The sequence below is a fragment of the Rhinatrema bivittatum genome, chromosome 2 (assembly GCF_901001135.1).
Source record: "Rhinatrema bivittatum chromosome 2, aRhiBiv1.1, whole genome shotgun sequence".
NCBI classification, from domain to species: Eukaryota; Metazoa; Chordata; class Amphibia; order Gymnophiona; family Rhinatrematidae; genus Rhinatrema; species Rhinatrema bivittatum.
Window position 1 is genome coordinate 208,265,836 of NC_042616.1, and position 20,052 is coordinate 208,285,887.

At 44.6% G+C, this 20,052-nt stretch overlaps 2 protein-coding genes across 2 annotated transcripts in view; one reads left to right on the forward strand and one right to left on the reverse strand.

Annotated features, from left to right (window-relative positions):
* The window catches only part of DNAH11 (dynein axonemal heavy chain 11), a 725,796-nt gene extending 725,411 nt beyond the window's left edge, over window positions 1-385 (forward strand). Inside the window, exon 82 of the mRNA XM_029589065.1 lies at window positions 104-385. Within this exon, the coding sequence (XP_029444925.1) occupies window positions 104-351 (248 nt within the window). The 3' untranslated portion in view covers window positions 352-385. The remainder of the gene's footprint in view (window positions 1-103) is intronic.
* CDCA7L (cell division cycle associated 7 like) overlaps window positions 38-20,052 on the reverse strand; it is an 88,882-nt gene continuing 68,867 nt past the window's right edge. The window contains exons 8-10 of the mRNA XM_029589064.1: window positions 18,805-18,954; window positions 17,798-17,934; window positions 38-2,189 (exon numbers count right to left, since the gene is read on the reverse strand). Coding sequence (XP_029444924.1) covers window positions 2,162-2,189; window positions 17,798-17,934; window positions 18,805-18,954 — 315 coding nt within the window. The 3' untranslated portion in view covers window positions 38-2,161. The remainder of the gene's footprint in view (window positions 2,190-17,797; window positions 17,935-18,804; window positions 18,955-20,052) is intronic.

Genomic DNA, 20,052 nt, shown 5'->3' on the forward strand with positions numbered 1-20,052 from the left:
CACATTGACAATGAACATAAATGCACCAACAAGTAAATACAATGGTGAAACTATAGAACATTTATTGGAATCTTTTGTTTCCATGCACAATTTTGTGTTGCAGGGGCTAGATGGGATATCCAGTCTGGAGTAATCACTGAAGCACGCCTGAAGGAGCTAGCTGCAGCAATGCCCGTCATGTTTGTGCGAGCTATTCCAGTGGACAAGCAGGAAACCAAAAACATATATGCATGCCCAGTATATAAAACCAAAACAAGAGGGCCCACCTATGTTTGGACATTTAATCTGAAGAGCAGAGATAAGCCAGCTAAGTGGATACTTGCAGGAGTAGCCCTTTTGTTTGCAGTTTAGCAACAAGAAATTGTTATAGTATTTTTTACTACCTCAGACATACTGATTCTCCACTTCAGATCATTGTGAGCAAATGCTTTTACAACTCTGCCACTACTCCAGCTTGGAAAATGAATACTGAGAACTGTTTTTCTTGTTACTTCCATCTTGCAAGTATGTGCTCTATTTCAATGTAATTAGCTACATTAGCACTTTAAGCACATACATTGTTGAGTAAAGAAATAGCAAGATGTTTTTTGAACCAACCAGCATACCAAATATATAACAACCCACAAAGGAAGCTAAATTTCTAAGCAAAACCAGGTGTTAATATACAGCACAAACGGCTATAGTAAGTGAGCTTTGCCACTCAAACATTGCTTGAACAGACTTTATGTATGATCTGTGATTCCACTCATATAATACAACCAAATAAAATTGCCAGTCTTTTTTTTTCCCAAGTAAATTTAACTAAAATGGCTAAATCTGGAACTCAGTTTCTGAATCTTGATCTTAACTAATTGCTGGCTATTCCTCCAACATTTTCTTTTCCCTAATGGTTTTGTTATTTATATAACGAAATTACTTCATGATGCAGCAAAATATAATAAATCTTACTTGTTCAATCTTTTAGTGGTTAATTGCACTTTGTGATTATAAAGAAAATACATGTTGGTAATTCCTAGGGTGGTCCAGCTCCATACTTTGCTAGCCACATAAGTTAGGCAACCTCAATCAGCAAAAAGGTATTTTCTATGCATCCTATACCAACAGCACGCATAATTATACCAATTACATGAACTGAACAAGTAGAATATTTTACTAGCGGTAGATCTGGAATTGTGTGAAGGTACAATTTGACAAGGAATTTTTCTAGAAGCACAAAATTCAAAATATCTCATGCAGAACAAAGCTGTGTTTGTAGTAAACAGATCATGTAATGAGATAATGGGAACATTAATCAGGACTGAATGTTCACTTAAGATTATTCCACACTTTTTTCTTTTTCCACTGAGAACCTGTTATAGTTAGTTTAATACTGTGAAGGAATTAAACGAAAAGCATTTTGGCTGTTAAAATTTATAGCACCTCCACCACAATGAATTTCTTTACTATTGCCTTTTTATATTTCAGGTTTTACGATAGTTTTGTTAACACACATTTTTTTCAATCATTTATGCTTTTTATGTTGTAGTGTTCTGATGTAATTTATGTAGATTTTCAAATGTACGCCATCCTGAAAGGGCATGGCAGCAAATTGCTCACAAAAGGAGAATGAGACAGCTGCACAATCGTTTATTTGGTTTTCGGCATCATTGGCTATACAAGTTCACCAATGGCACAGCAGGATAGTTTAGGGATGAGATTTGGTGGATCACTATTTTAATAATTCTATTAAAGGATTTGTTCTGCACCAGTGTTCACAAAATGCTAACACCACCACAAATGCTATTCTTTTGCCAAGTAATTTGCTCCCACGCGTCTGTTTAAATGCTGTTTGGTGGTTGTGGAAATCAGCATTATATATCTTTTAGATCATGCAGTGACCACAGTTAATGTGCAGGAGCAAAAGTATGGAATAACTTTAAACCAGTCAGTGCAAGGAGGGGCTATAGCAAAGGGTACAGTACAATATGTCATTAATTCTTGAGGCCAAGGAATTGGTAGTTTCCACTGCTTAGTTTTGATCTTGTGTTATGGACACAGCAGATTGCAAATATATCGTAACATTACCTCAGCTATGCCCATATCAAAATTACTTTACAAAAACGTATATAATCTTTAAAAAAAAAAAATTTAAATCATCTGTTATTTGTGAGCGCTAACATCTTCAGTCTTCTACCAGCTGCTTCTGTAAGCTGAAGAACAGAAAGGGACATGTTAGTTACGTAGTGCTTAAGTTAATCCTAACAGATGCAAAACAAAGTCATCTGGGAACAAGAGAAGTTGAACAGATAGCTCAACACAAAATATAAGGAAATAAAAGCAAAAAATGATATTTATTTATTAACCTTTTTTTTAATTGGAGTAACTTAATATATTTCTTGAGTAAGTTTCAGGGGCTAAAACTCCCTTCCTTGAGTCAAAGCAGGATGAGCAAACGATGATGTTACCAGAAAATAGTGAATCAAAGGATATTCCAATGATTTGGGGGGAGGGGGGGAGAAGGGGCTTTGAGGGATCGGATGGCGACAGGTAGTAACATTTTTATGGCTCATAATGGATTAAGAAACCCAGGTTTTTCAGTCCTTTAATGTCAGTTCCAAAGTGGCTGATCATTTTAATGTCAAAAGTCATACATTCCTGCAGGCTGATGCAATACAGTGCGTTCAGCCAAGCGCAGTGTTTAACCCATATTTGGTCATGGGCTTTAGACACACGTCCACAATCCCTTATTCTGTAAGGAGGTTAGCACGTCCAAAATGTGCATCCAACCTCCTGCGAGACTAATAGCACTCATCTCATGCCAGTGCATGTTGATGAGATTATTGGAGAAATTACTTACTTTATAATTTTGTTTTCCTTAGTGTAGACAGATGGACTCAGGACCAGTGGGTTATGCTCCCCTGCCAGAAGATGGAGACAGAGTCAGGTTTCAAAGCTGACATCACCCTAGATACACCCCTGCAGTGACCTCAGCCCTTCAGTATTCTCTTTAAAAGTCACTGTGGACATACTATTGAAAAAAACTTGATTAAAAATGGATAACTATAACTGTACTCAAACACTGAACACCAGTAAGATTACAGATGCCCTGATCTAGGGACTGGATGACAGTTTACCCGTAATCTCTTGGAATCGATATTCACTCCAGGGCAAATCCTTGGCACTATTCTTGGGCAGCCGTGGGGGAGATGCTGAGTCCATCTGTCTACACTAAGGAAAACGAAATCATCAGGTAAGTAATTTCTTCATTTCCTAGTGTCTAGCCAGATTGACTCAGGACCAGTAGGATGTAAAAAAAGCTACTCCCGCTCTGGGCGGGAGGCTGCCCGCGGTCTGGTTAACATCGCCCATGTAAAGGCTGCGTCCTCTCGAGCATGAACATCCAGTCAATAGATCCTGGAGAAGGTGTGCAAGGAGGACCCCATCACCGCTCAGCAGATGTCGAAGGGAGACAGCCATCTAGCTTCCGCTCATGATACCGCCTGAGCCTAAATGGAATGAGCTTTAATCTTAAAAGGTAATGGCTTTCCTGCCTCCACACAGGCTTCCGTGACCACTTCCTTAATCCAGCAAGCTATAGTAGCATGCAAAGCTGGTTCGCCCTGCTTCCTTCCACCGTGAAGGACAAATAGGGGGTCCGTCTTTTGCACCGGTTCTGAAACTTCCAGATACCGTGCCAAAAGCCCACTGATATTCAAATGATGGAGAAGGCGGTATTCTTCCACGTCCTTGTCCTTCTGTAGGGATGGTAATGAAATGGATTGATTCAAATGAGTCGAAGACATCCTTGGGCAAGAAGAATAGATCGATACAAAGCTGTATTGCTTCTGGAGTCATACGGAGGAACGGTTCCAGACACAACAAGGCCTGTAGTTCAGAGATGCGACATGCCGAGCATATAGCCACCAGGAACACCAGCGGAAAGGCTTTGGCCAACAACTCCCACTCTCCTGGATCCAGAATCTCCCTGCTTAGAAAGTCTGCTCTGACGTTGTCTTTTCTTGCGCTCTAGAAGGCTGAGATCATCTGTAGATGTATTTCTGCCCATTCCATAAGGATGTCTATCTCCAGTGACACCTGCTGTCTCTTGGTTCCTCCCTGGTGGTTGATGTAGTCTACCACTGTTGCGCTGTCCGACATTATGTGGACCACTTGACCATGGAGTATGTGGCTGAATTGAAGACATGCCAATCTGACTGCCTGGGCTTCCAGATGATTTGTTTCAGAGCCTCTTCCTTGGTCCAACGTCCCTGACCCTTCACTTCCTGACAGTGAGCTCCCCAGCCCCGGAAGCTCATATCTGTCATGAGGATCAGCCAGTTCAGAAAGGACAGGAGTGCACCCCTGCCCAGATGAGCTTCCTGCAGTCACCACTGGAGCCAAGCACAAACTTCCATCGGTAAGTGGAGGTGAATCGAATAGTCTTGAGACTGCGGGTTCCAATATGACAGCAGGGAGCATTGAAGAGGTCGCATGTGTGCCCTTGCCCACAGCACTACGTCCAGGGTTGTCGTCATCAAACCGAGAACTTGAAGATAGCTCCACACCATTGTTCATATCGTGCTCATCAACCGATGAACATGGGACATAAACTTCTTATCCGCGAAGTCAGAAGGAAGACCTTGCCCTGCTTAGTGTCAAATCAGACTCCCAGATATTTTAAGGACTGTGAGGGTATGAGACTGCTTTTGTCCAGGTTTACGACCCAACAGAGTTCCTGAAGTAAGGAGGTCACCCTGAGACTCTCTTCCATGGACCTGGCCCAGATCAACCAGTCATCCAAGTACAGGTGCACCAGGATTCCCTCTTTTCTCAATGTTGCCACTACAACCACCATAATCTTGGAAAATGTTCTGGGGATGGTGACCAGGCCAAAGGGCAGCACCCAAAACTGATAATGGCAACCCAGTACTGCAAAACCTAGGAAACTATGTTCTTGATGGATTGGAATATGTAGGTTGGCCTCGGATAGTTCCAGTGAGGGTAAGAACTCTCCCAATTGTATGGCCATTATCACGAAGCATAGGATTTCCATGTGGAAATGAATCACTCGCAGATGTCAGCTGACACTCTTGAGGTCCAGGATGGGGCGAAAGGAACCTTCCTTCTTGGGTACAATGAAATAAATGGAATAACGCCCCATATTTTCCTGGGGTGCAGGTACTGGTATTATAGCCCTCATCCTGAGGAGCCTTAACAGGGTAGTCTCCACTGCCTGCTTCTTGTGCTGGGAGTGGCAAGGAGGCGGTATGAGTATGTCCCTAAAAGTGCTGTGAAATTCCAGTGCATATCCTTCTCATATGACCTCCAGTACCCATTTGTCCAAAGTGATCTCGACCCACTGTTGGTAGAAGAGGGAGTCAACCCCTTATCCCCTCATCCTGAGGGTGGGTCAGCAAATTTTCTTTGGGGGCTCCAGGACGAACCTGAAACTGAGCCTGCCTCTCTCTTGGGCTGTTGGCTCCAAAAGTACTGAGACCTATGAAATGTCGTGTTTCTGTAAGGGAGAAAGCACTGGGAGCCCTTGGGTCGACCCCTCATAGGCGAGGGGAGCTGTAACTGCTTTCTCTTATCTTGTTGTAGCCAGGGAACTGGAGATTTGTCCCATTTATTGGCAGCTTTTCCAATTTGCTTCCAAAGAGAAGTGATCCTTTAAAGGGCATCTTTGTGAGGTTGAAGGTGCTGACCAATTCCACAGCCATAGCTGTCTTCTTGCCACCACCACAGAGGCCAATCCTCTGGCTGAGGTATGGACTAGGTCAGAGCCCGTGTCACCTAAAAAGGTGGCAGTAGGTTCCAAAGCAGCTCTGGAATTCTCCCCCAAGCGTTCCACCTGCCAAGAGAAGAGCAGGTACAAACAAGCTAGCAGGGCACAACAAGAAGCAATTTGTAAGGTCATTGCTATTGTGTCAAAGGCATTCTTTAAGGCCTCTCCTCCTTCCACTGGGATAGTTGGCTGCTTAGAGACAGCACAGACCAGCACATCCACTTTAGGGAAATGCAAATGTTCTCTCACTGCCAGATCCAGTGGGTATAGAGCTTCTAATGCTCGTCCACTTTTAAAACTTGCTTCTGGGATTTCCCATTCCAGGTCAATTAACTCCTGGATGGCTTCCAGTACTGGAATGAAGCAAGAGGCTTTCCGTAGGGAAATCAGAATGTCAAAGTCCGCCCCAGGGAAAGCTCAAGATGGCACCGCCGCGGCTTACCACGCGGTGAGCCTACCAATCCTAAAGCGGGGTCTAGCCCACCAGAGGGGGGTCGCTCAATCCGCTCAGCAGCCCACTTCCTCTTACCCCAATGGGATCGGGAACGACATAAGTATGGCGCGCCAAAAGAGGAGAAAGTCTTCCTGAAACCCCTCCAAACGTCTCTGAATTAGGACATAATTCTTTCTTTTTTTTTTTTACTTGCCTGGGCTCAGCTGAGGGCAGAGACATTCTCCAGCAGCGGGGGAGGGAGAGGGCTTTGGCCATCACAGCCATGCTCTGCTTTGTACCCGCTGCCTTTGAAACTGGCTACCAGACCAAAGCCACACCTCTGAGGGATCTTGGAAATCACCTCAGGAATTCTCAGCGGGGTGAGGGACCTTTATTTATTTAAAACCTTTTTTATACCGGTGATAGTGTGTACATCACATCGGTTTACATCATAACAAAATGCATAGAAAATACAATTAACAGGGTCTAATAAGGTAAGGGCAGGGTGCATATAGAGAAAGCATAGAAATAAAGCGCAACTGGCGAGAGGTTCTTAATATATAAGCAACTATTGGTATATATCATGCTAGAGATATTATGCTTGCATGTTATTATATACATTATGTACAAAAGTGCAAATAATCACAGTAAACAATGGTGGTGGGATATAGATTAGGGAGGCAGGTTGCAGCAGAATGCAGCAGGGAGAAATGGTTAATCAGGAAAGGCTTTTTTAAATAACCATGTTTTAAGTTTTTTTTTAAATTTGAAGTGACAGGATTCAAGAAGGAGTGTTGAAGGAAGGGAGTTCCAATGTGAAGGACCTGTGATCGTGAAGGCACGTTCTCTTGTGGTTGATAAGTGTGCCGCTTTTAGGGAGGGCACATGTAGTGTTCCTTTGTTGATTGTTCTAGTGGGACGATTCGGGTGTGCGGAGGTGAAAGGATGGTCGAGCCAGTTGGAATGGTGGGAGTAAATGGCTTTGTGGGTGATAGTGAGGGTTTTGTAGAGAATACGTGAAGGGATGGGGAGCCAATGCAAGTCTATGAGAATGGGAGTTATATGATCTGTTCTGCGGGAGTTTGTTATGATTCTTGCCATGGCGTTTTGGAGCATTTGTAGGGGTCTTATGGTGGAGTAAGGGAGTCCTAAGAGGAGTGAGTTGCAGTAATCCAGTTTTGATGATAGGGTGGTTTGGATCACTGTTCTGAAATCATGGGAGTGTAGTAGTGGCTTGAGTTTCTTAAGGACATTAAGTTTGAAGAATCCTTCTTTAAGGATGGAGCTGACGTGTTTCTTCAGGTTTAGTTGCTGCTCGAGGAATACTCCAAGGTCTCTCACAGAAGGTTGTGCGGTGATGAGCTTGAAGGCTGGGTCAGTAGCAAAGGATGGCTTAGGGGTGGAGTGGTGAGAAATAAATAGTAGTTTGGGTTTTTTGTGTTAAGGGCGAGGTGGAGATTGGTAAGAAGGGAGTTGATTGATTTGAGGCAGGTCTCCCAATAATCTAATGCATCAGAGATGGAGGTGTGGATTGGTATGATGATTTGAACATCATCGGCATATAAGTAGAATTTTAGTTTGAGATCTGAGAGGAGTTGACATAGAGGGGTGAGGTAAATATGGAAAAGGGTGGAGGAGAGGGAAGAACCCTGAGGGACTCCATGAAGGAGAGGAAATGGCATTACCTATTTTCACAAAAAAATTTTTGTTGGAGAGCTGGAGGAGAACCAAAGGAGGGCTAAGCCCGAGATACCTATGTTTTGTAGGCGGGTAACTGGTTTGTGGCATGTGGTGTCAAATGCCGCTGAAATATCTAGGAGGGCAAGGATGTAGCTGTTCCCTTGGTCCATGCCTCTGAGGAGGTGATCTGAAAGAGAAGGAAGGAGGGATTCCGTATTAAAGTGTTTACGGAAGCCAAATTGTGCAGGGTGAAGGATCTTGTGGTCTTCAAGGTAGTCTGTCAGTTGTGAGTTGACAACTCATTCCATTATCTTGGCTATAAATGGGAGGTTTGAGATAGGGCGGAAGTTGGCTGGGTCTTTTCAGGTCCAGAGAGGGTTTCTTAAGGAGGGGTTTAACCACTGCTTGTTTGAGTGTATCTGGGACTATGCCTGTGGAGAGGGAACAGTTGATGATGTCAGATACTGATTTCGCAATGGCGGTAGGAACAGATAGGAGTGCTTTGGTGGGGATGGTGTCATTGGGGTGGGAGGTTGGTCTGAGCTTTTTTAGGATAGAGTCAACTTCTTTGGTGGAGGTGAGTTCCAGGGAACTTAAGGATGTGGTGTAAAGGCTGGACCCTGATGGTGTAGGGTGCGGGAGGTTGGTGAATCTGGAAAGGAGATTTGTAATTTTATTGTTGAAGAAGTGTGCTAGTTCTTCACATTTGGTGTGGGCTTCGGAGTCAGGAATCGTGTGCGGAATGGATTTGGTGAGGCTTGAGACATAGGAGAAGAGCGCTTTGGGGTTGTACAAGTATTGCTTATGGCTTGCTTATGGCTTGGCCATTGAGAGGACTCACTTATGCAAGAGAGGTCTTTTGAGCCCTGATGAAGGCGACCCATATTGAAGGCTTGGAAGCGATCCACCAGTGCTCAATCCATGTGAATAGGTCTGAAGGATGTTTGCCTGGTATCAGCTCTTTCAGGGCATCTATTCCACTTACTTTCCCTTCAAACCAGCTTTGAAAATGGGCTGTCTCAGTTCCCTTGAGGTTTAGATGGCAGTTGTATATTTTTTCACAATGGTTATCCCGCTGTCATTCTCTTTCTTCTATTCCCAAGTTCGATCTCCTTGTTATATGTAACTTTTTTACCTCCTCTGATTATTTTACTGTTAAATGATTGATAAGAATGTTTTTTTCCCCTTGTTCCATGTAAACCGATTTGATATGACACCTGTCATGAAGGTCAGTATATAAAAGAAATAAATAAATAAAATAAATTGGTGGATCTTTAAGGCGTAGAAGTCCCGTTAATGTTTTAAGTGTGGTGATTCTATAGCAGTGAAGGGCCGACTTGAAGCTGGAGGTATGCTGTGGGGTGGGATCCTTGCGCCATATTCGCTCTTTTTGTCTTAGTTTATTTTTCATTGTTTTTAGCTCTGAAGTGTACCATGGGTTAGAGTGTTTGGACTCCATGTTTAGTACACGTTTGGAAATTGGGCAGAGTTTATTGGTGATCTCCAATGTGAGAGTGTGCCATGATGTGATGGCCGAGTCAGGGTTGGTGCATTCGAGATTGAGTAAGGATGCTGCTACAGCTGAGACAAGATCATCAGTGTTGCAGGACTTTCGGGAGATTATGGTGGAGTTAGTGGCAGTGTGACTCGGGGCGGAGGTTTTGATGGAGAAGAGGGTTTCAATAAGGAAGTGGTCAGACCACTGGACTGGGGAGCAGGGGGGGGGGATGTATGTTGAAGGCCTGCATTGGTGAATATTAGGTCTAATGTATGTCCAGCTTTATGGGTAGGGGAGGCAATGATTTGTTTAAATCCTATTGCCTGGAGGGAGTTGAGTGTGTCACATGAGAATGTCAACGGGAGAGAGTCAACATGGAGATTTAGATATCACCAAAGGAGAGCGAGGCTCAATCTTCTCTCCAATTCAAAAGTAGAATTTTTTTTCTTCCAAAAAGTACAGCAATCCCCATAGGGAAAGCACATCCTCTATCTACTGGAGACTGAGAAATACTGAAAGGCTCAGGTCATTGCAGGGGTGAATCTAGGGTGATGTCAGCTTTGAAACCTGACTCCGTCTCCATGTGCTGGCAGGGGAGCATAACCTCACTGGTCCTGAGTCCATCTGACTACACGCTAGCCCAGAGCAGGCATTAATTTCTGAGCAGCCCAAAAAGTGTACAGAAAAGCAGAAACTACCTCTTTTCTGTACTTCCTCCAACTTAATATCATGGTGAAACTAAGTCGGAGGAACAAGAGAGAGGACATCCTTTAAAAAAAAAAAGTGCTGGCAGTCAGGTTAAGAAAACTGACGCTAGTAAAATTGAGTGCCCCTTTTCCTAACTGGCTGACAGCCAACCTCTCCTGGGTGCCCGCTGCCAATGAGGCGCTAGGGGTACACAATTTCCCCTTTTTACCATGGTATCCAATTTAAATATTAGACTTCTCTGCGGCTCCCAATTTATTAGCATGCGTTTGGAGAGCAGGCATTCAATCACAAGCACCCATTTTCTCCACACCAATATTGCATCAGCCTGCTGGAATGTTTTAAATCTTCCTGATCATAAGATCATTGATATATTGGTCTGATTCCAAAACGGGTTCTCCCACAGCAGTGGTGATTGACCATATGTCTGTGTGAACTGACGCTTGCTTTTAACATCTGGCCTGTCTCACCAATGCAGCATGCTTCTTCAAATTTGGTGCTTCAGGTCTCAAACTGCTTCAAACTCTGTGCCTCACCTTTCTTCCTTCTTTCTCCTCAAGCCTTGGGAAGATGGCTGCTGCCGTGTCTTCATGCCGCTCTCTGTGGCGTCCCTGGATCGGCAACGCCGACTGTGTTCGCCATGATTTCCCTAAGGGCCTCCTAGGGTGTGCTTGCGCACGTCACCCACATCTCTATCCATGTCATGGCGGGAACCTCGGGGGCGTCCCCTCCAAGTGACGTCATCTCATCCTGGTATTTAGCCTGCCCTTTGTTTGCTAACAAACTGAGTTAGCAAGGATTGGATTGCCTCCGGTCTAAGCTGCTCTGCCACTTCCCAGCTGCCGTGGGAAGCTCTCTCTACCCTTCGGGGTAATTCTTCACTAACCTGTGCACCCGCTCCTCAGGGGCCCTTCTGCTCTATTTCGAGTTCCTATCTAGGATACCGGGTACTTGCTCCTTGAGGGCCTGCTTTCCCTAATCTGGTGCCTGCCACTGAACAACTTCTGCCTGCCAGGACATTCTACAATACAGCTTCTGCTTTAGTGAGTACTAACCCTTTCAGTCTGTCTCAGCTTCAGCGCTCAGGGTTTACATCCAGGACCTGTCCCTGCTACGCCGCGCTGCCTATCACCTACTCGAGTGTGAGACTGGTCTCCTCTGCTGAGGACCCCCTGGACTATCTTCACTGCTACCCACCCCAGGCAGTACCATCAAGCTGTACAATAAATACTACTTCTCTGTCTGTCTGTGTGTTTAGAGTCTAGCCTAGTACTGCAGTTCCTCATGGGGCTCCTCCCTGTGGGAGTGGCCATCACCGCAATACCCAAGAATCCACTCCAACACCTCATAACCATAACATTTTCTGCATTAAATAATAAACACTACGTTGGAGGTGGCGAATGAGTATAATATCCTTATGTTGATTGCCTCTCTTATGTGGGTGTCTGTAGGGTCCTGTGCTGTGTGCTAGCATAGCCTGCAGTGTGACACATTGCAGGGATATGTGCCATTGTTGTCTTTTTGAGTTTCTCTTAGGAGCTTGCTTTTTTTTTTACTAATTTTTGCTTTAGATTAGGTGGTTGCCAGAAGGCCAGTACAAGTGGAGTATGGAATATTTCTCTTAAGTGACTACCGCATTTTCCGGCGTATAAGACGAGTTTTTAACCCCTTGAAAATCTTCTCAAAAGTCAGGGGTCGTCTTATATGCCGGGTATCGTCTTATAGGGCGTATAATTATTTTATAAGCCCTCCCGTCTCCAAGATTATCAGAGTGGTAGTGCATCCCTCTGGCCCGCCCTTGTATCCTATTACCGGCAAAGTTATTAGATTCCTTTTTCAGAATGACAGGTTGTATCTTTTAGCAATAAAATAAATTAGATAATCCTTTTCCCTACCTTCCATCACAAAGTTCTTTCAGTATATATAGAAGTGCGCCCCCCCCCCCCCTTATTCGTTTCTCCGAAAGGTCTTGTAGCAGCAGGCAGAGAACGTTTCGGGGAGGGGGAGGCGCGTACTGCCCCCACAGCCCAGACACTCACCTGATATTCCACTCCCCACCCTCCCGTTCTTCCTTCCTTTTGACTCCATTCCAGCCCTTCCCTCGTGCTCCCCATCCGCCTTCCCTCTAGGCATGTCAGCGTGTATTTTCCAGTTCGCCCTCTCTCCGATTGGTGGGAAGTGCGGTTGGGCCCTGGCAGGCGGCCCTGGGATTGGAGGCGGGCGGGGCACTGGAGAGTAGTTGGGATTGCGCTCTGTCAGTAACACATGCCTGGGTAGAGCCGCGGCGGACGCAGCAGCGGCAGTGGTAGAGGCAGCAAGGGCCTCCGGTCTGGGCTGCGAACTCCGGCAGTCGCCTTTTCCTTGGAGCGCACGCGCTCTCTCCCTCTCGCCATCGCCTTTTCCCCAGGTTATCTGCGGCGGCCCAGGCAGGGACTATAAAGCGAAGTCACAGCGGCGGCAGCAGCCGGAGCTCCAGCGGCAACCTTCACTGCAATTTGCGGCTGCGGGCGCCTTCCTGCCTCTCAGATCTCGCACATGTGCGTCTGCGCCGCTTCACTGCAGTCCTCAGGCGCGAGATCTGAGAGGCAGAGAAGGAGGTACCGATAATAGGATACAAAGGCGGGCCAGAGGGATGTGTTACCGCTCTGATAGTCTTGGAGACAGGGAGGGCTAGGCAGGGAAAGCTGACCAATCCATGCAGGATTTGTATACAACAACCAGCCAATCACCGGTAAGGTACATCGCGTGCCATGATTGGCTGGTTGTTGTATACTGGGTACCACAATTTGTATGTGCGTTTGGAAGAAGGGTAGTCTTATATGGCGAGTATATCCCAAACTCTATATTTTAACTGGAAAAGATGGGGGTCATCTTATACGCCGGAAAATATGGTATCCTCCAGAAGTAGTGGGGTGCTCACGCTCCAGTTTTCCTTCCTTTGCACTGCAGTATATTGCCCTGGTTGTTTTAAATGAACAATCAGTCTTCCTCCAGATGATCTGGGGATTGTAGTTTTGTTTTGTTTTTTTCCTTTGAAGGATTCAGTCAGGATTCTGAGATGTTTTTCCCCATCTTTTGGGTCAGAGTAAATACAATACCATGGGGTTTGGCTGTGTATAAAGGATTTTTTTTTTTTTTTTTTTTTTAAATATGAGACAGGTGGACCCTAGCACTATGAACGTAACGGCATCTGTCTTGTATAAAAAGGGTCATAGCTCACCACTGATAGAAATGACTTTTTAGTACTAAGGTGTATTTAGATTCCTAATATTAGATAACATATATACATATTTACTCAAAAATATAAATTTATCATATAGAACATAGCTATATCAATTATATACATAAGTTTATAAACCTCATATCAAATAATACATTACAGCAAAAAACATATTACTGAACTACTTTTACATATCTAAGAGGTCCCACACTAGCTAACTGCACAGCAAAACACACTCCACATTTTTCACACATTCCATTTACCTCGGACAACACACAGTTAAGATAATGTACAAGAATTTATACCCATTCAGTAAACCACTAATACCCATTAAATAATCCACTCCTGTTATGCTCTGGTTAATCAAGTCTTGCACATATAAAACCCCAACAATAGGCCTAGAGAGGCACTTCTCATCAGGAAGAATGGAGAAGTGACCCTATGCTAGCTGAGCTTAACACTTCCCATCAGTCTGTGCAGGGTGGTGGAAGCCTAGCGCAAGTGGCAGCTCATCAGGGTGAGTCTGTGGTTCACAGCGTTTCTGGGATGGGTGGTACGGTAGGGCAGTCACTTTCTGTTCCTTCAAAGAGGGGGGGGAGGGATTCTGGTAGGGTAGAAGGAAATGGGGGACAGATTGGTATGGGGAAAAGGAGACTGGAGCTTTGAAGAAAAGAGATCAGGGTAGGTCTAAGCACAGGAAGCAGTGTCCTAAGTCCAGTTCTTCTGGTTCGTCATTTTCTACTCCTTCCTAAGCCAGTTCTGCTTCGAGGATAAATCATGGGTTATATTGTGGGCAGTGGAGGAAGAGGAGAAGAAGAATAGGGGGGCCCTGGCCTTTATGGTGGTGTCTGAACTTTGGGAAGGACTATCTTGATTATTGAGCAGTAAGATAAGGAGGTGAAAATATATAGATATATTTAGGTTGTTGGAGGGGAAGAAAAAGGAAAAGGAACGATTTCAGGGGACACAGAAGATGGTGCCACATACTATTTTAAACTGTATTCGGCGCTTTCTTTGGTTAGTGAGCATGGTAGAGAATCATGATGCGTTGCAGTATGGATCTTTATTAACCTATGCGGATGTGATATTGGCAGCTCATAAGGACTAGGAGGGTTGGGCCTGGCTCAACTATAAAAAGCACTTCCATGAATAAATGGAAGAGAATAAATGTATGTTGTGGGGTACCCAGCATGTGCACTTCTGGCTCACACAGATAACCAATAAGGCACTAGGAGCATCAAGTGTGGGTGTGGCGGAGGATCCTGATGTTCGGAATAACAGTGAGATCATGGAGGATCGATTGCCATCCCTGTGATCCTTCGAAGAAGAGGAGAGGGGGATAAGTGAAAGGGAACGTATCAAGGGGCTCCCCACGATCTCTCGGTGTTGATGACTCCGACATGGGTGTGGATGGAGCAGACTTGGAAGAACCAAAAAGTTTCTCCATCTTATCAAGTCATGCATGACAGCCTTTGGAGGTCATCTGATCACAGAGGCGACACCCATGGACATCGTGCGAGGCCCCCAGGCAGAGGATATAAACCTCATGTGGATCCATGATGGACATGATTCACGGCCACTGACAAAAATAGGACGCCACCATAAAGGTTACCTGAGTGCAGTCGATGACCAGCAGTCACCGAGAGGCGAGGTGTCGGGAATTGGCCGCAAAGAAGCGAAAGAAACCCAGCAAATTTAACCTACCACACTGAGGAAAGTCAGACCGCGAAGGGGGACCAGACAATGCAAATGGGAAAACATGACTCTTTACAGAGAAAAACAAGAAAAGAGTGGAGCTCCACGACCTGCGAGGCAACTGCACCACGGAAAAGAAGAGACTGAAGGTGGATCTTGTGTGGACGCGCGGATAGGAGCATGCCCTGCATGCCAAGTGTGCTGGTCAAAGCATTTAGAAACTTTGTCAAAAGTTTTCTGTGCCGGGCTGCATTGGATGATGTCACCCACATGTGAGGACTACGATCCTGCATGTCCTAGAACACAATGTATTCTTTGAGCCCATAATGCACAAGTAAGGCATCCTTCAGTCATTGTCTTTGATCTCCACTAAAATCTCCAGCAGTAAGGGTGTTCCTCTGGCACAATTGAAAGCGAGTCAACTGCCCCTATAAATGTTTTACATCCAGCAACAGAAGTATTCCATTCTCCATCTTCATACCCCCATTGTTAGCATCTAATAATCTGTAAATCACCATAACTATATAGATGCTGCGACCCATAAAAACAAAAATCCTCTGAAAAATGTGCACACAAATTTAAGACAGTGTTATAACATGACACAGCAGTATAGCCTGTATAAGCCATGCAAAAGGAAACACAGCAAGCCATCGTGTGCCACTTAAAATAAATGAAAACAGACTTGTGGTCATTCACATCAGCAGCTTTTGCAAAACATTCTGTATCTGCTCTTTGCCAGATAAGAAAATAGTTAAGATTTTAGTCCCCTGATATTCCACTGTTCCTTTGGCTTTGGAAGCAGTGAAGATTCTAGTTTTATCAGTCCAACTGAGTAATCAACCAATGACTGGTCTGGGCATGTTATTCTCCTGCCCCACTCCAGTGGCCCCACTCCATGCGTGCATTCACAAGTAGGACTTACCTCAGCATTCAGGCCTAAAAACCCTTGGAGCCATTTCTCAAAAAAAAAAAAAAAAATCAGCTCCCGCTCTTTCAACATTTCAGTAAGCCCAATTACTCTGCACCTGTTGCAATTTTCTTGGTCATCAACTTTCTCTATCAACACAGCATTTTCTTTTTGCAATGCTGATAACCGTGTTGCCATCCGAGCTGCATAATCCTCTATCAGTTCCACCTGGGTCAGCCGGCCAGCCTGGGTTTCAAGAGCCTCTTATTTTGTCGATCATTGATTGAATCTTGAGAGTCTGTTCTCCAAAGCTGCAGACACACTTCAGAATAAGGTATAAATCACTTCTTTGGATACTACAGTCAAGACTTTTTCCGCATCAGCTTTAGACAATTCAGACTCCATTTTTGTTTCTACCAGCCAACCTCTCTCCCGTGTGGACCGAATTGGTTTCATCCCTCTTTCTTTTAAGGTTAAAAAAAACAAATGGCCACCCACCTCTTACAAGGAAAAGAATATGCTGGGTCGGTTCAACTATAGAACAAATGGATGAGGCATGTTTTAGGTGAGGGAAACCAAGGAGCTCACTCACCACACATCCATTCAGTCGACCCCCATAACTGTAAGTCGAGATGGTTTTAAGGGTGGTCTAGATGTGGTTCAGTTTGGTATTCACTCCATTAGAATTGGGGCTGTGACATCAATGGCACTTTCCAGAGGGGTCATTCAGAGGATTGGTGCTGGAAATCCAATGCTTTTGAATCTTATGTCAAGCCTGGTCTGAGGCCTGTTGAATATAGTGACTACTAATTTTCTCTTTTCAGATCGCACATCGTGGGGGCACAACACGTGGACTGTGGGGCATTCATACATCGTGGGGGTACATAAGCATCCTTGTCTGCATCCTTACCGGGTGCACTTGGGTCCGACAGTGCAGTGGGACCGTCCACTGGTTGGGTCACAGTGTGGGATGCTATGGGAACTGCTACCATGCATACAATACTGGCTAAGACGGAAGGTTCAACCAGTAGCTTTGATAAGACATTTGGGCGGGAATGACTGAGATAAACTGACTAGCCACCAGTTCATCAGTAAGGTTGGTAAGGACTTAATGACAATTTTGGCCTGATTGCCTAATTAAGTAATTTGCTAGTTAGATATCCCGAGGCCTGCTGAAATGGTGCAAGACGTTTGGAAACATAGCAGGGTCAAGGCTGATCAGCAGATTGATTCTGGGCTTTGTTTCCTAGGTAGATGACCTATTAAGCAAGAGTGGGTCTTGGGGTTTGGGAAGCAGTCTTTTCTGGTCGGAGGATGTGCATCTGTCCTTCATAGGGCAGGATTTGTTGATAAATGCATTTTAGGAGGCCTTGGAGAGTCTACTTCTTTTGGAATCAGAGCTGCATCTTTGGAGGAAACAGGATAGATTTCATCTGTCCATGCCTGTGGTAAATTGCTCAAGGGGTCAGGTGGTGGAGGAGGAGGAGGATCAGGAGGATCATTTGAAAACTACCAGAGGATTTTTCATATTTTCTCCTTTTCAGGGGCCATGCACCATGGCTCTTTTTGGAACCCTGACACTAAGCCCTGAAGCTGACCAGTAGGTATCATTGTTAAGCAATAACCACAACTCCCTCCCCACAGCATCCCCCAGTCCACCCAACGGGGGGAGATTTGATTAAAAAATCAGGAGCCTTTCGTATGGCAGCACTCAGCATCTACCACTTAAACCACTGGGCCAGCCTTCTGTCAACTTAATTTTAATAATTTAAACTTCCAAAATAATTTCAGGATATTGATTTAACTAATGCAAGTGAAGAGGGGCAGAAGCAAAATTACAGAAGCTAAAGATCTTGAATAATCCATAACTTCCAATTTCTGCTTAGAGACCTTACCTTTCCAGATATTCTTTAACATTGTCATACCCATAAAACTTTGCCAAATGGATAAGGATTCCTGTGGCACACCGGCCATCCCGCTTACGGCAGTAACTGCAGTTACAGATGCCACGACAAGGCGGACATATCCAATCCTGAAAAAATAGTTGGAAAATAAATTATAAGCTGCATTAAATCAGTAGTATTACCAATTTTGTTTGCAATTCCTGTTTTAATAGTTTCTTGGTCTTGTTCTGATCCTGTACATAAACACTGGAAAATGCATCCTTTTATATACCTTTTCTTAAACATCTCTTCCTCTTCTGCAAACAATATTCAAGATGCATTGATATTTAGTATGTAATATAGTGGTGTGAGCAATGACGACCGGCACCCATGGATGTCGTGCGAGGCCCCCAGGAAAGGATACAAACCTCGTGCGGATCCATGATGGATATGGTCCGCGGGCACCAATGAAAACCGGTCGACGCCATAAAAAGACACCCGGCGTGCGGTCGATGACTGTCACCGTAAGGCAAGGAGTCAGGAATTGACCGCAAGTTGGAAAGAAAAAAGGCCGAAAATGACCTACCATACCAAGGCGGCACCAACCGACAAGGAAAAGGCAAAAATACTCAAATACCAAGGAAAACAGTGGAAGAGAAGAGATCCACGGACTGCGTGTCAACTGCACCGTGGAAAAGAAGAGACCGAAGGGGACCTCGCGTGGACGTGCGGGTATCAGCAGGCTGGGCATGCTCAGTCTGCTGGTCAAAGCTTCTAGAAACTTTGACAAAAGTTTTCCGTGCTGGGCTCCATCAGATGATGTCACCCACATGTGAGGACTACCATCCTGATTGTCCTAGGAGAAACCCCCTTTACCTTCACAATTCTTAAGTAGCTAAGAGCCAGATGTTCTAAACATTTTTTCCCCAGACACAAAATGAAAGAAATCCTTTAGCAGCTCTGATCCTTATTCTCAGCAACATGCCTAAATGAAGGCAGGAGAAAGCCTGGCTACTTACAGCATCTAAAAGGGCTGATCTCACATCTTCACCATAACGATTGCGGAGACAGGGTCCACAAAACTGTCCCCTCACCCCACCGCAGCCTGCATTGCGACAGACAGTCTTGGTATCAATAGTTTTCTGGCGACACTGGTGACATGTACTACCCTGAAATAAGAAAGGGAGCAGGAAAGTGTGAAATGTCTTTATCTGTATCACTACACAACATATCCCCCCCCCCAAAAAAAGTGCCAAGAGATTAACTTCAGAGGTACAGTATTTCACAGCAACCCAGTACAAAAAGTTTTTATCCTTAAATTTACAATTTCTATCAAACTACTAAGACTACATAGGCTTAAATGTTTCCGAATAGTGGTGTTCTTTATTCAAGCTCGCAAATAAATCATATGAATATTGAAATAGTTTAGTATGGAGACTTGTCCATTCCAAGTCTTTCGCTACTGAACACAACACCACACCCATTCTACCTTGGTAGATACATAATTAGGCTGAAAGATAACCAGAAAGCCACTGAGCTTAACCCTGTTACTTGACAGACAGCTATGTCTGTCTACATGGTAATCCAGGGAATGATGAAAAAAACATGCATCTGAGTGGTCAACTTTGCAACAGGCTGAAAACCCTCGGATCTGACCGGCGTGAATTCCTCAACCTACATCTAACTCCCATCATATCACCGCAACTCACCAACCTTCTATCCTATGGCACGGTGCCCCCTCCCCACATCAATGTCACTGCTGTGAACATTCTCCCAGCTTCGACTTGCACACTCATTCCCAGCTTATTGTCCTCCAATATATCAAAGCTTTTTTTTCTCTCTGCTTAGGGTTAAAAAGCACATCCCTGTTCAAACCCTTCTACCCTAAACGTCTCCCATTAAATTAACCTCATGGACTTAAGATATCTATACCCTCTATAAAATAAGTCCCAGCATCTTTACAGTGACATTGTTGTCAGCAAAATTAGCAATACTGATGCTCATTCCAATTAGAATCTGTCACTAATTATGACGTACTGGAGCAGCATGTCAATCATTCCTTATTTACCTAGTATCGCTACAATAAATCTTATGTTTTACAATATGATTCAGAACCCCCGGGAAAGGCTCATATTTAAACATTTTTGATCAAACGGCTAAACTATGCCACTTATTTTCCATATGAAGTTCCTTAAGACTGCCCATCTCAGGCTATGACCCAGAGATCTGAATAGGGTTTAACTCCGCCCAACACTTTCATATTGAGC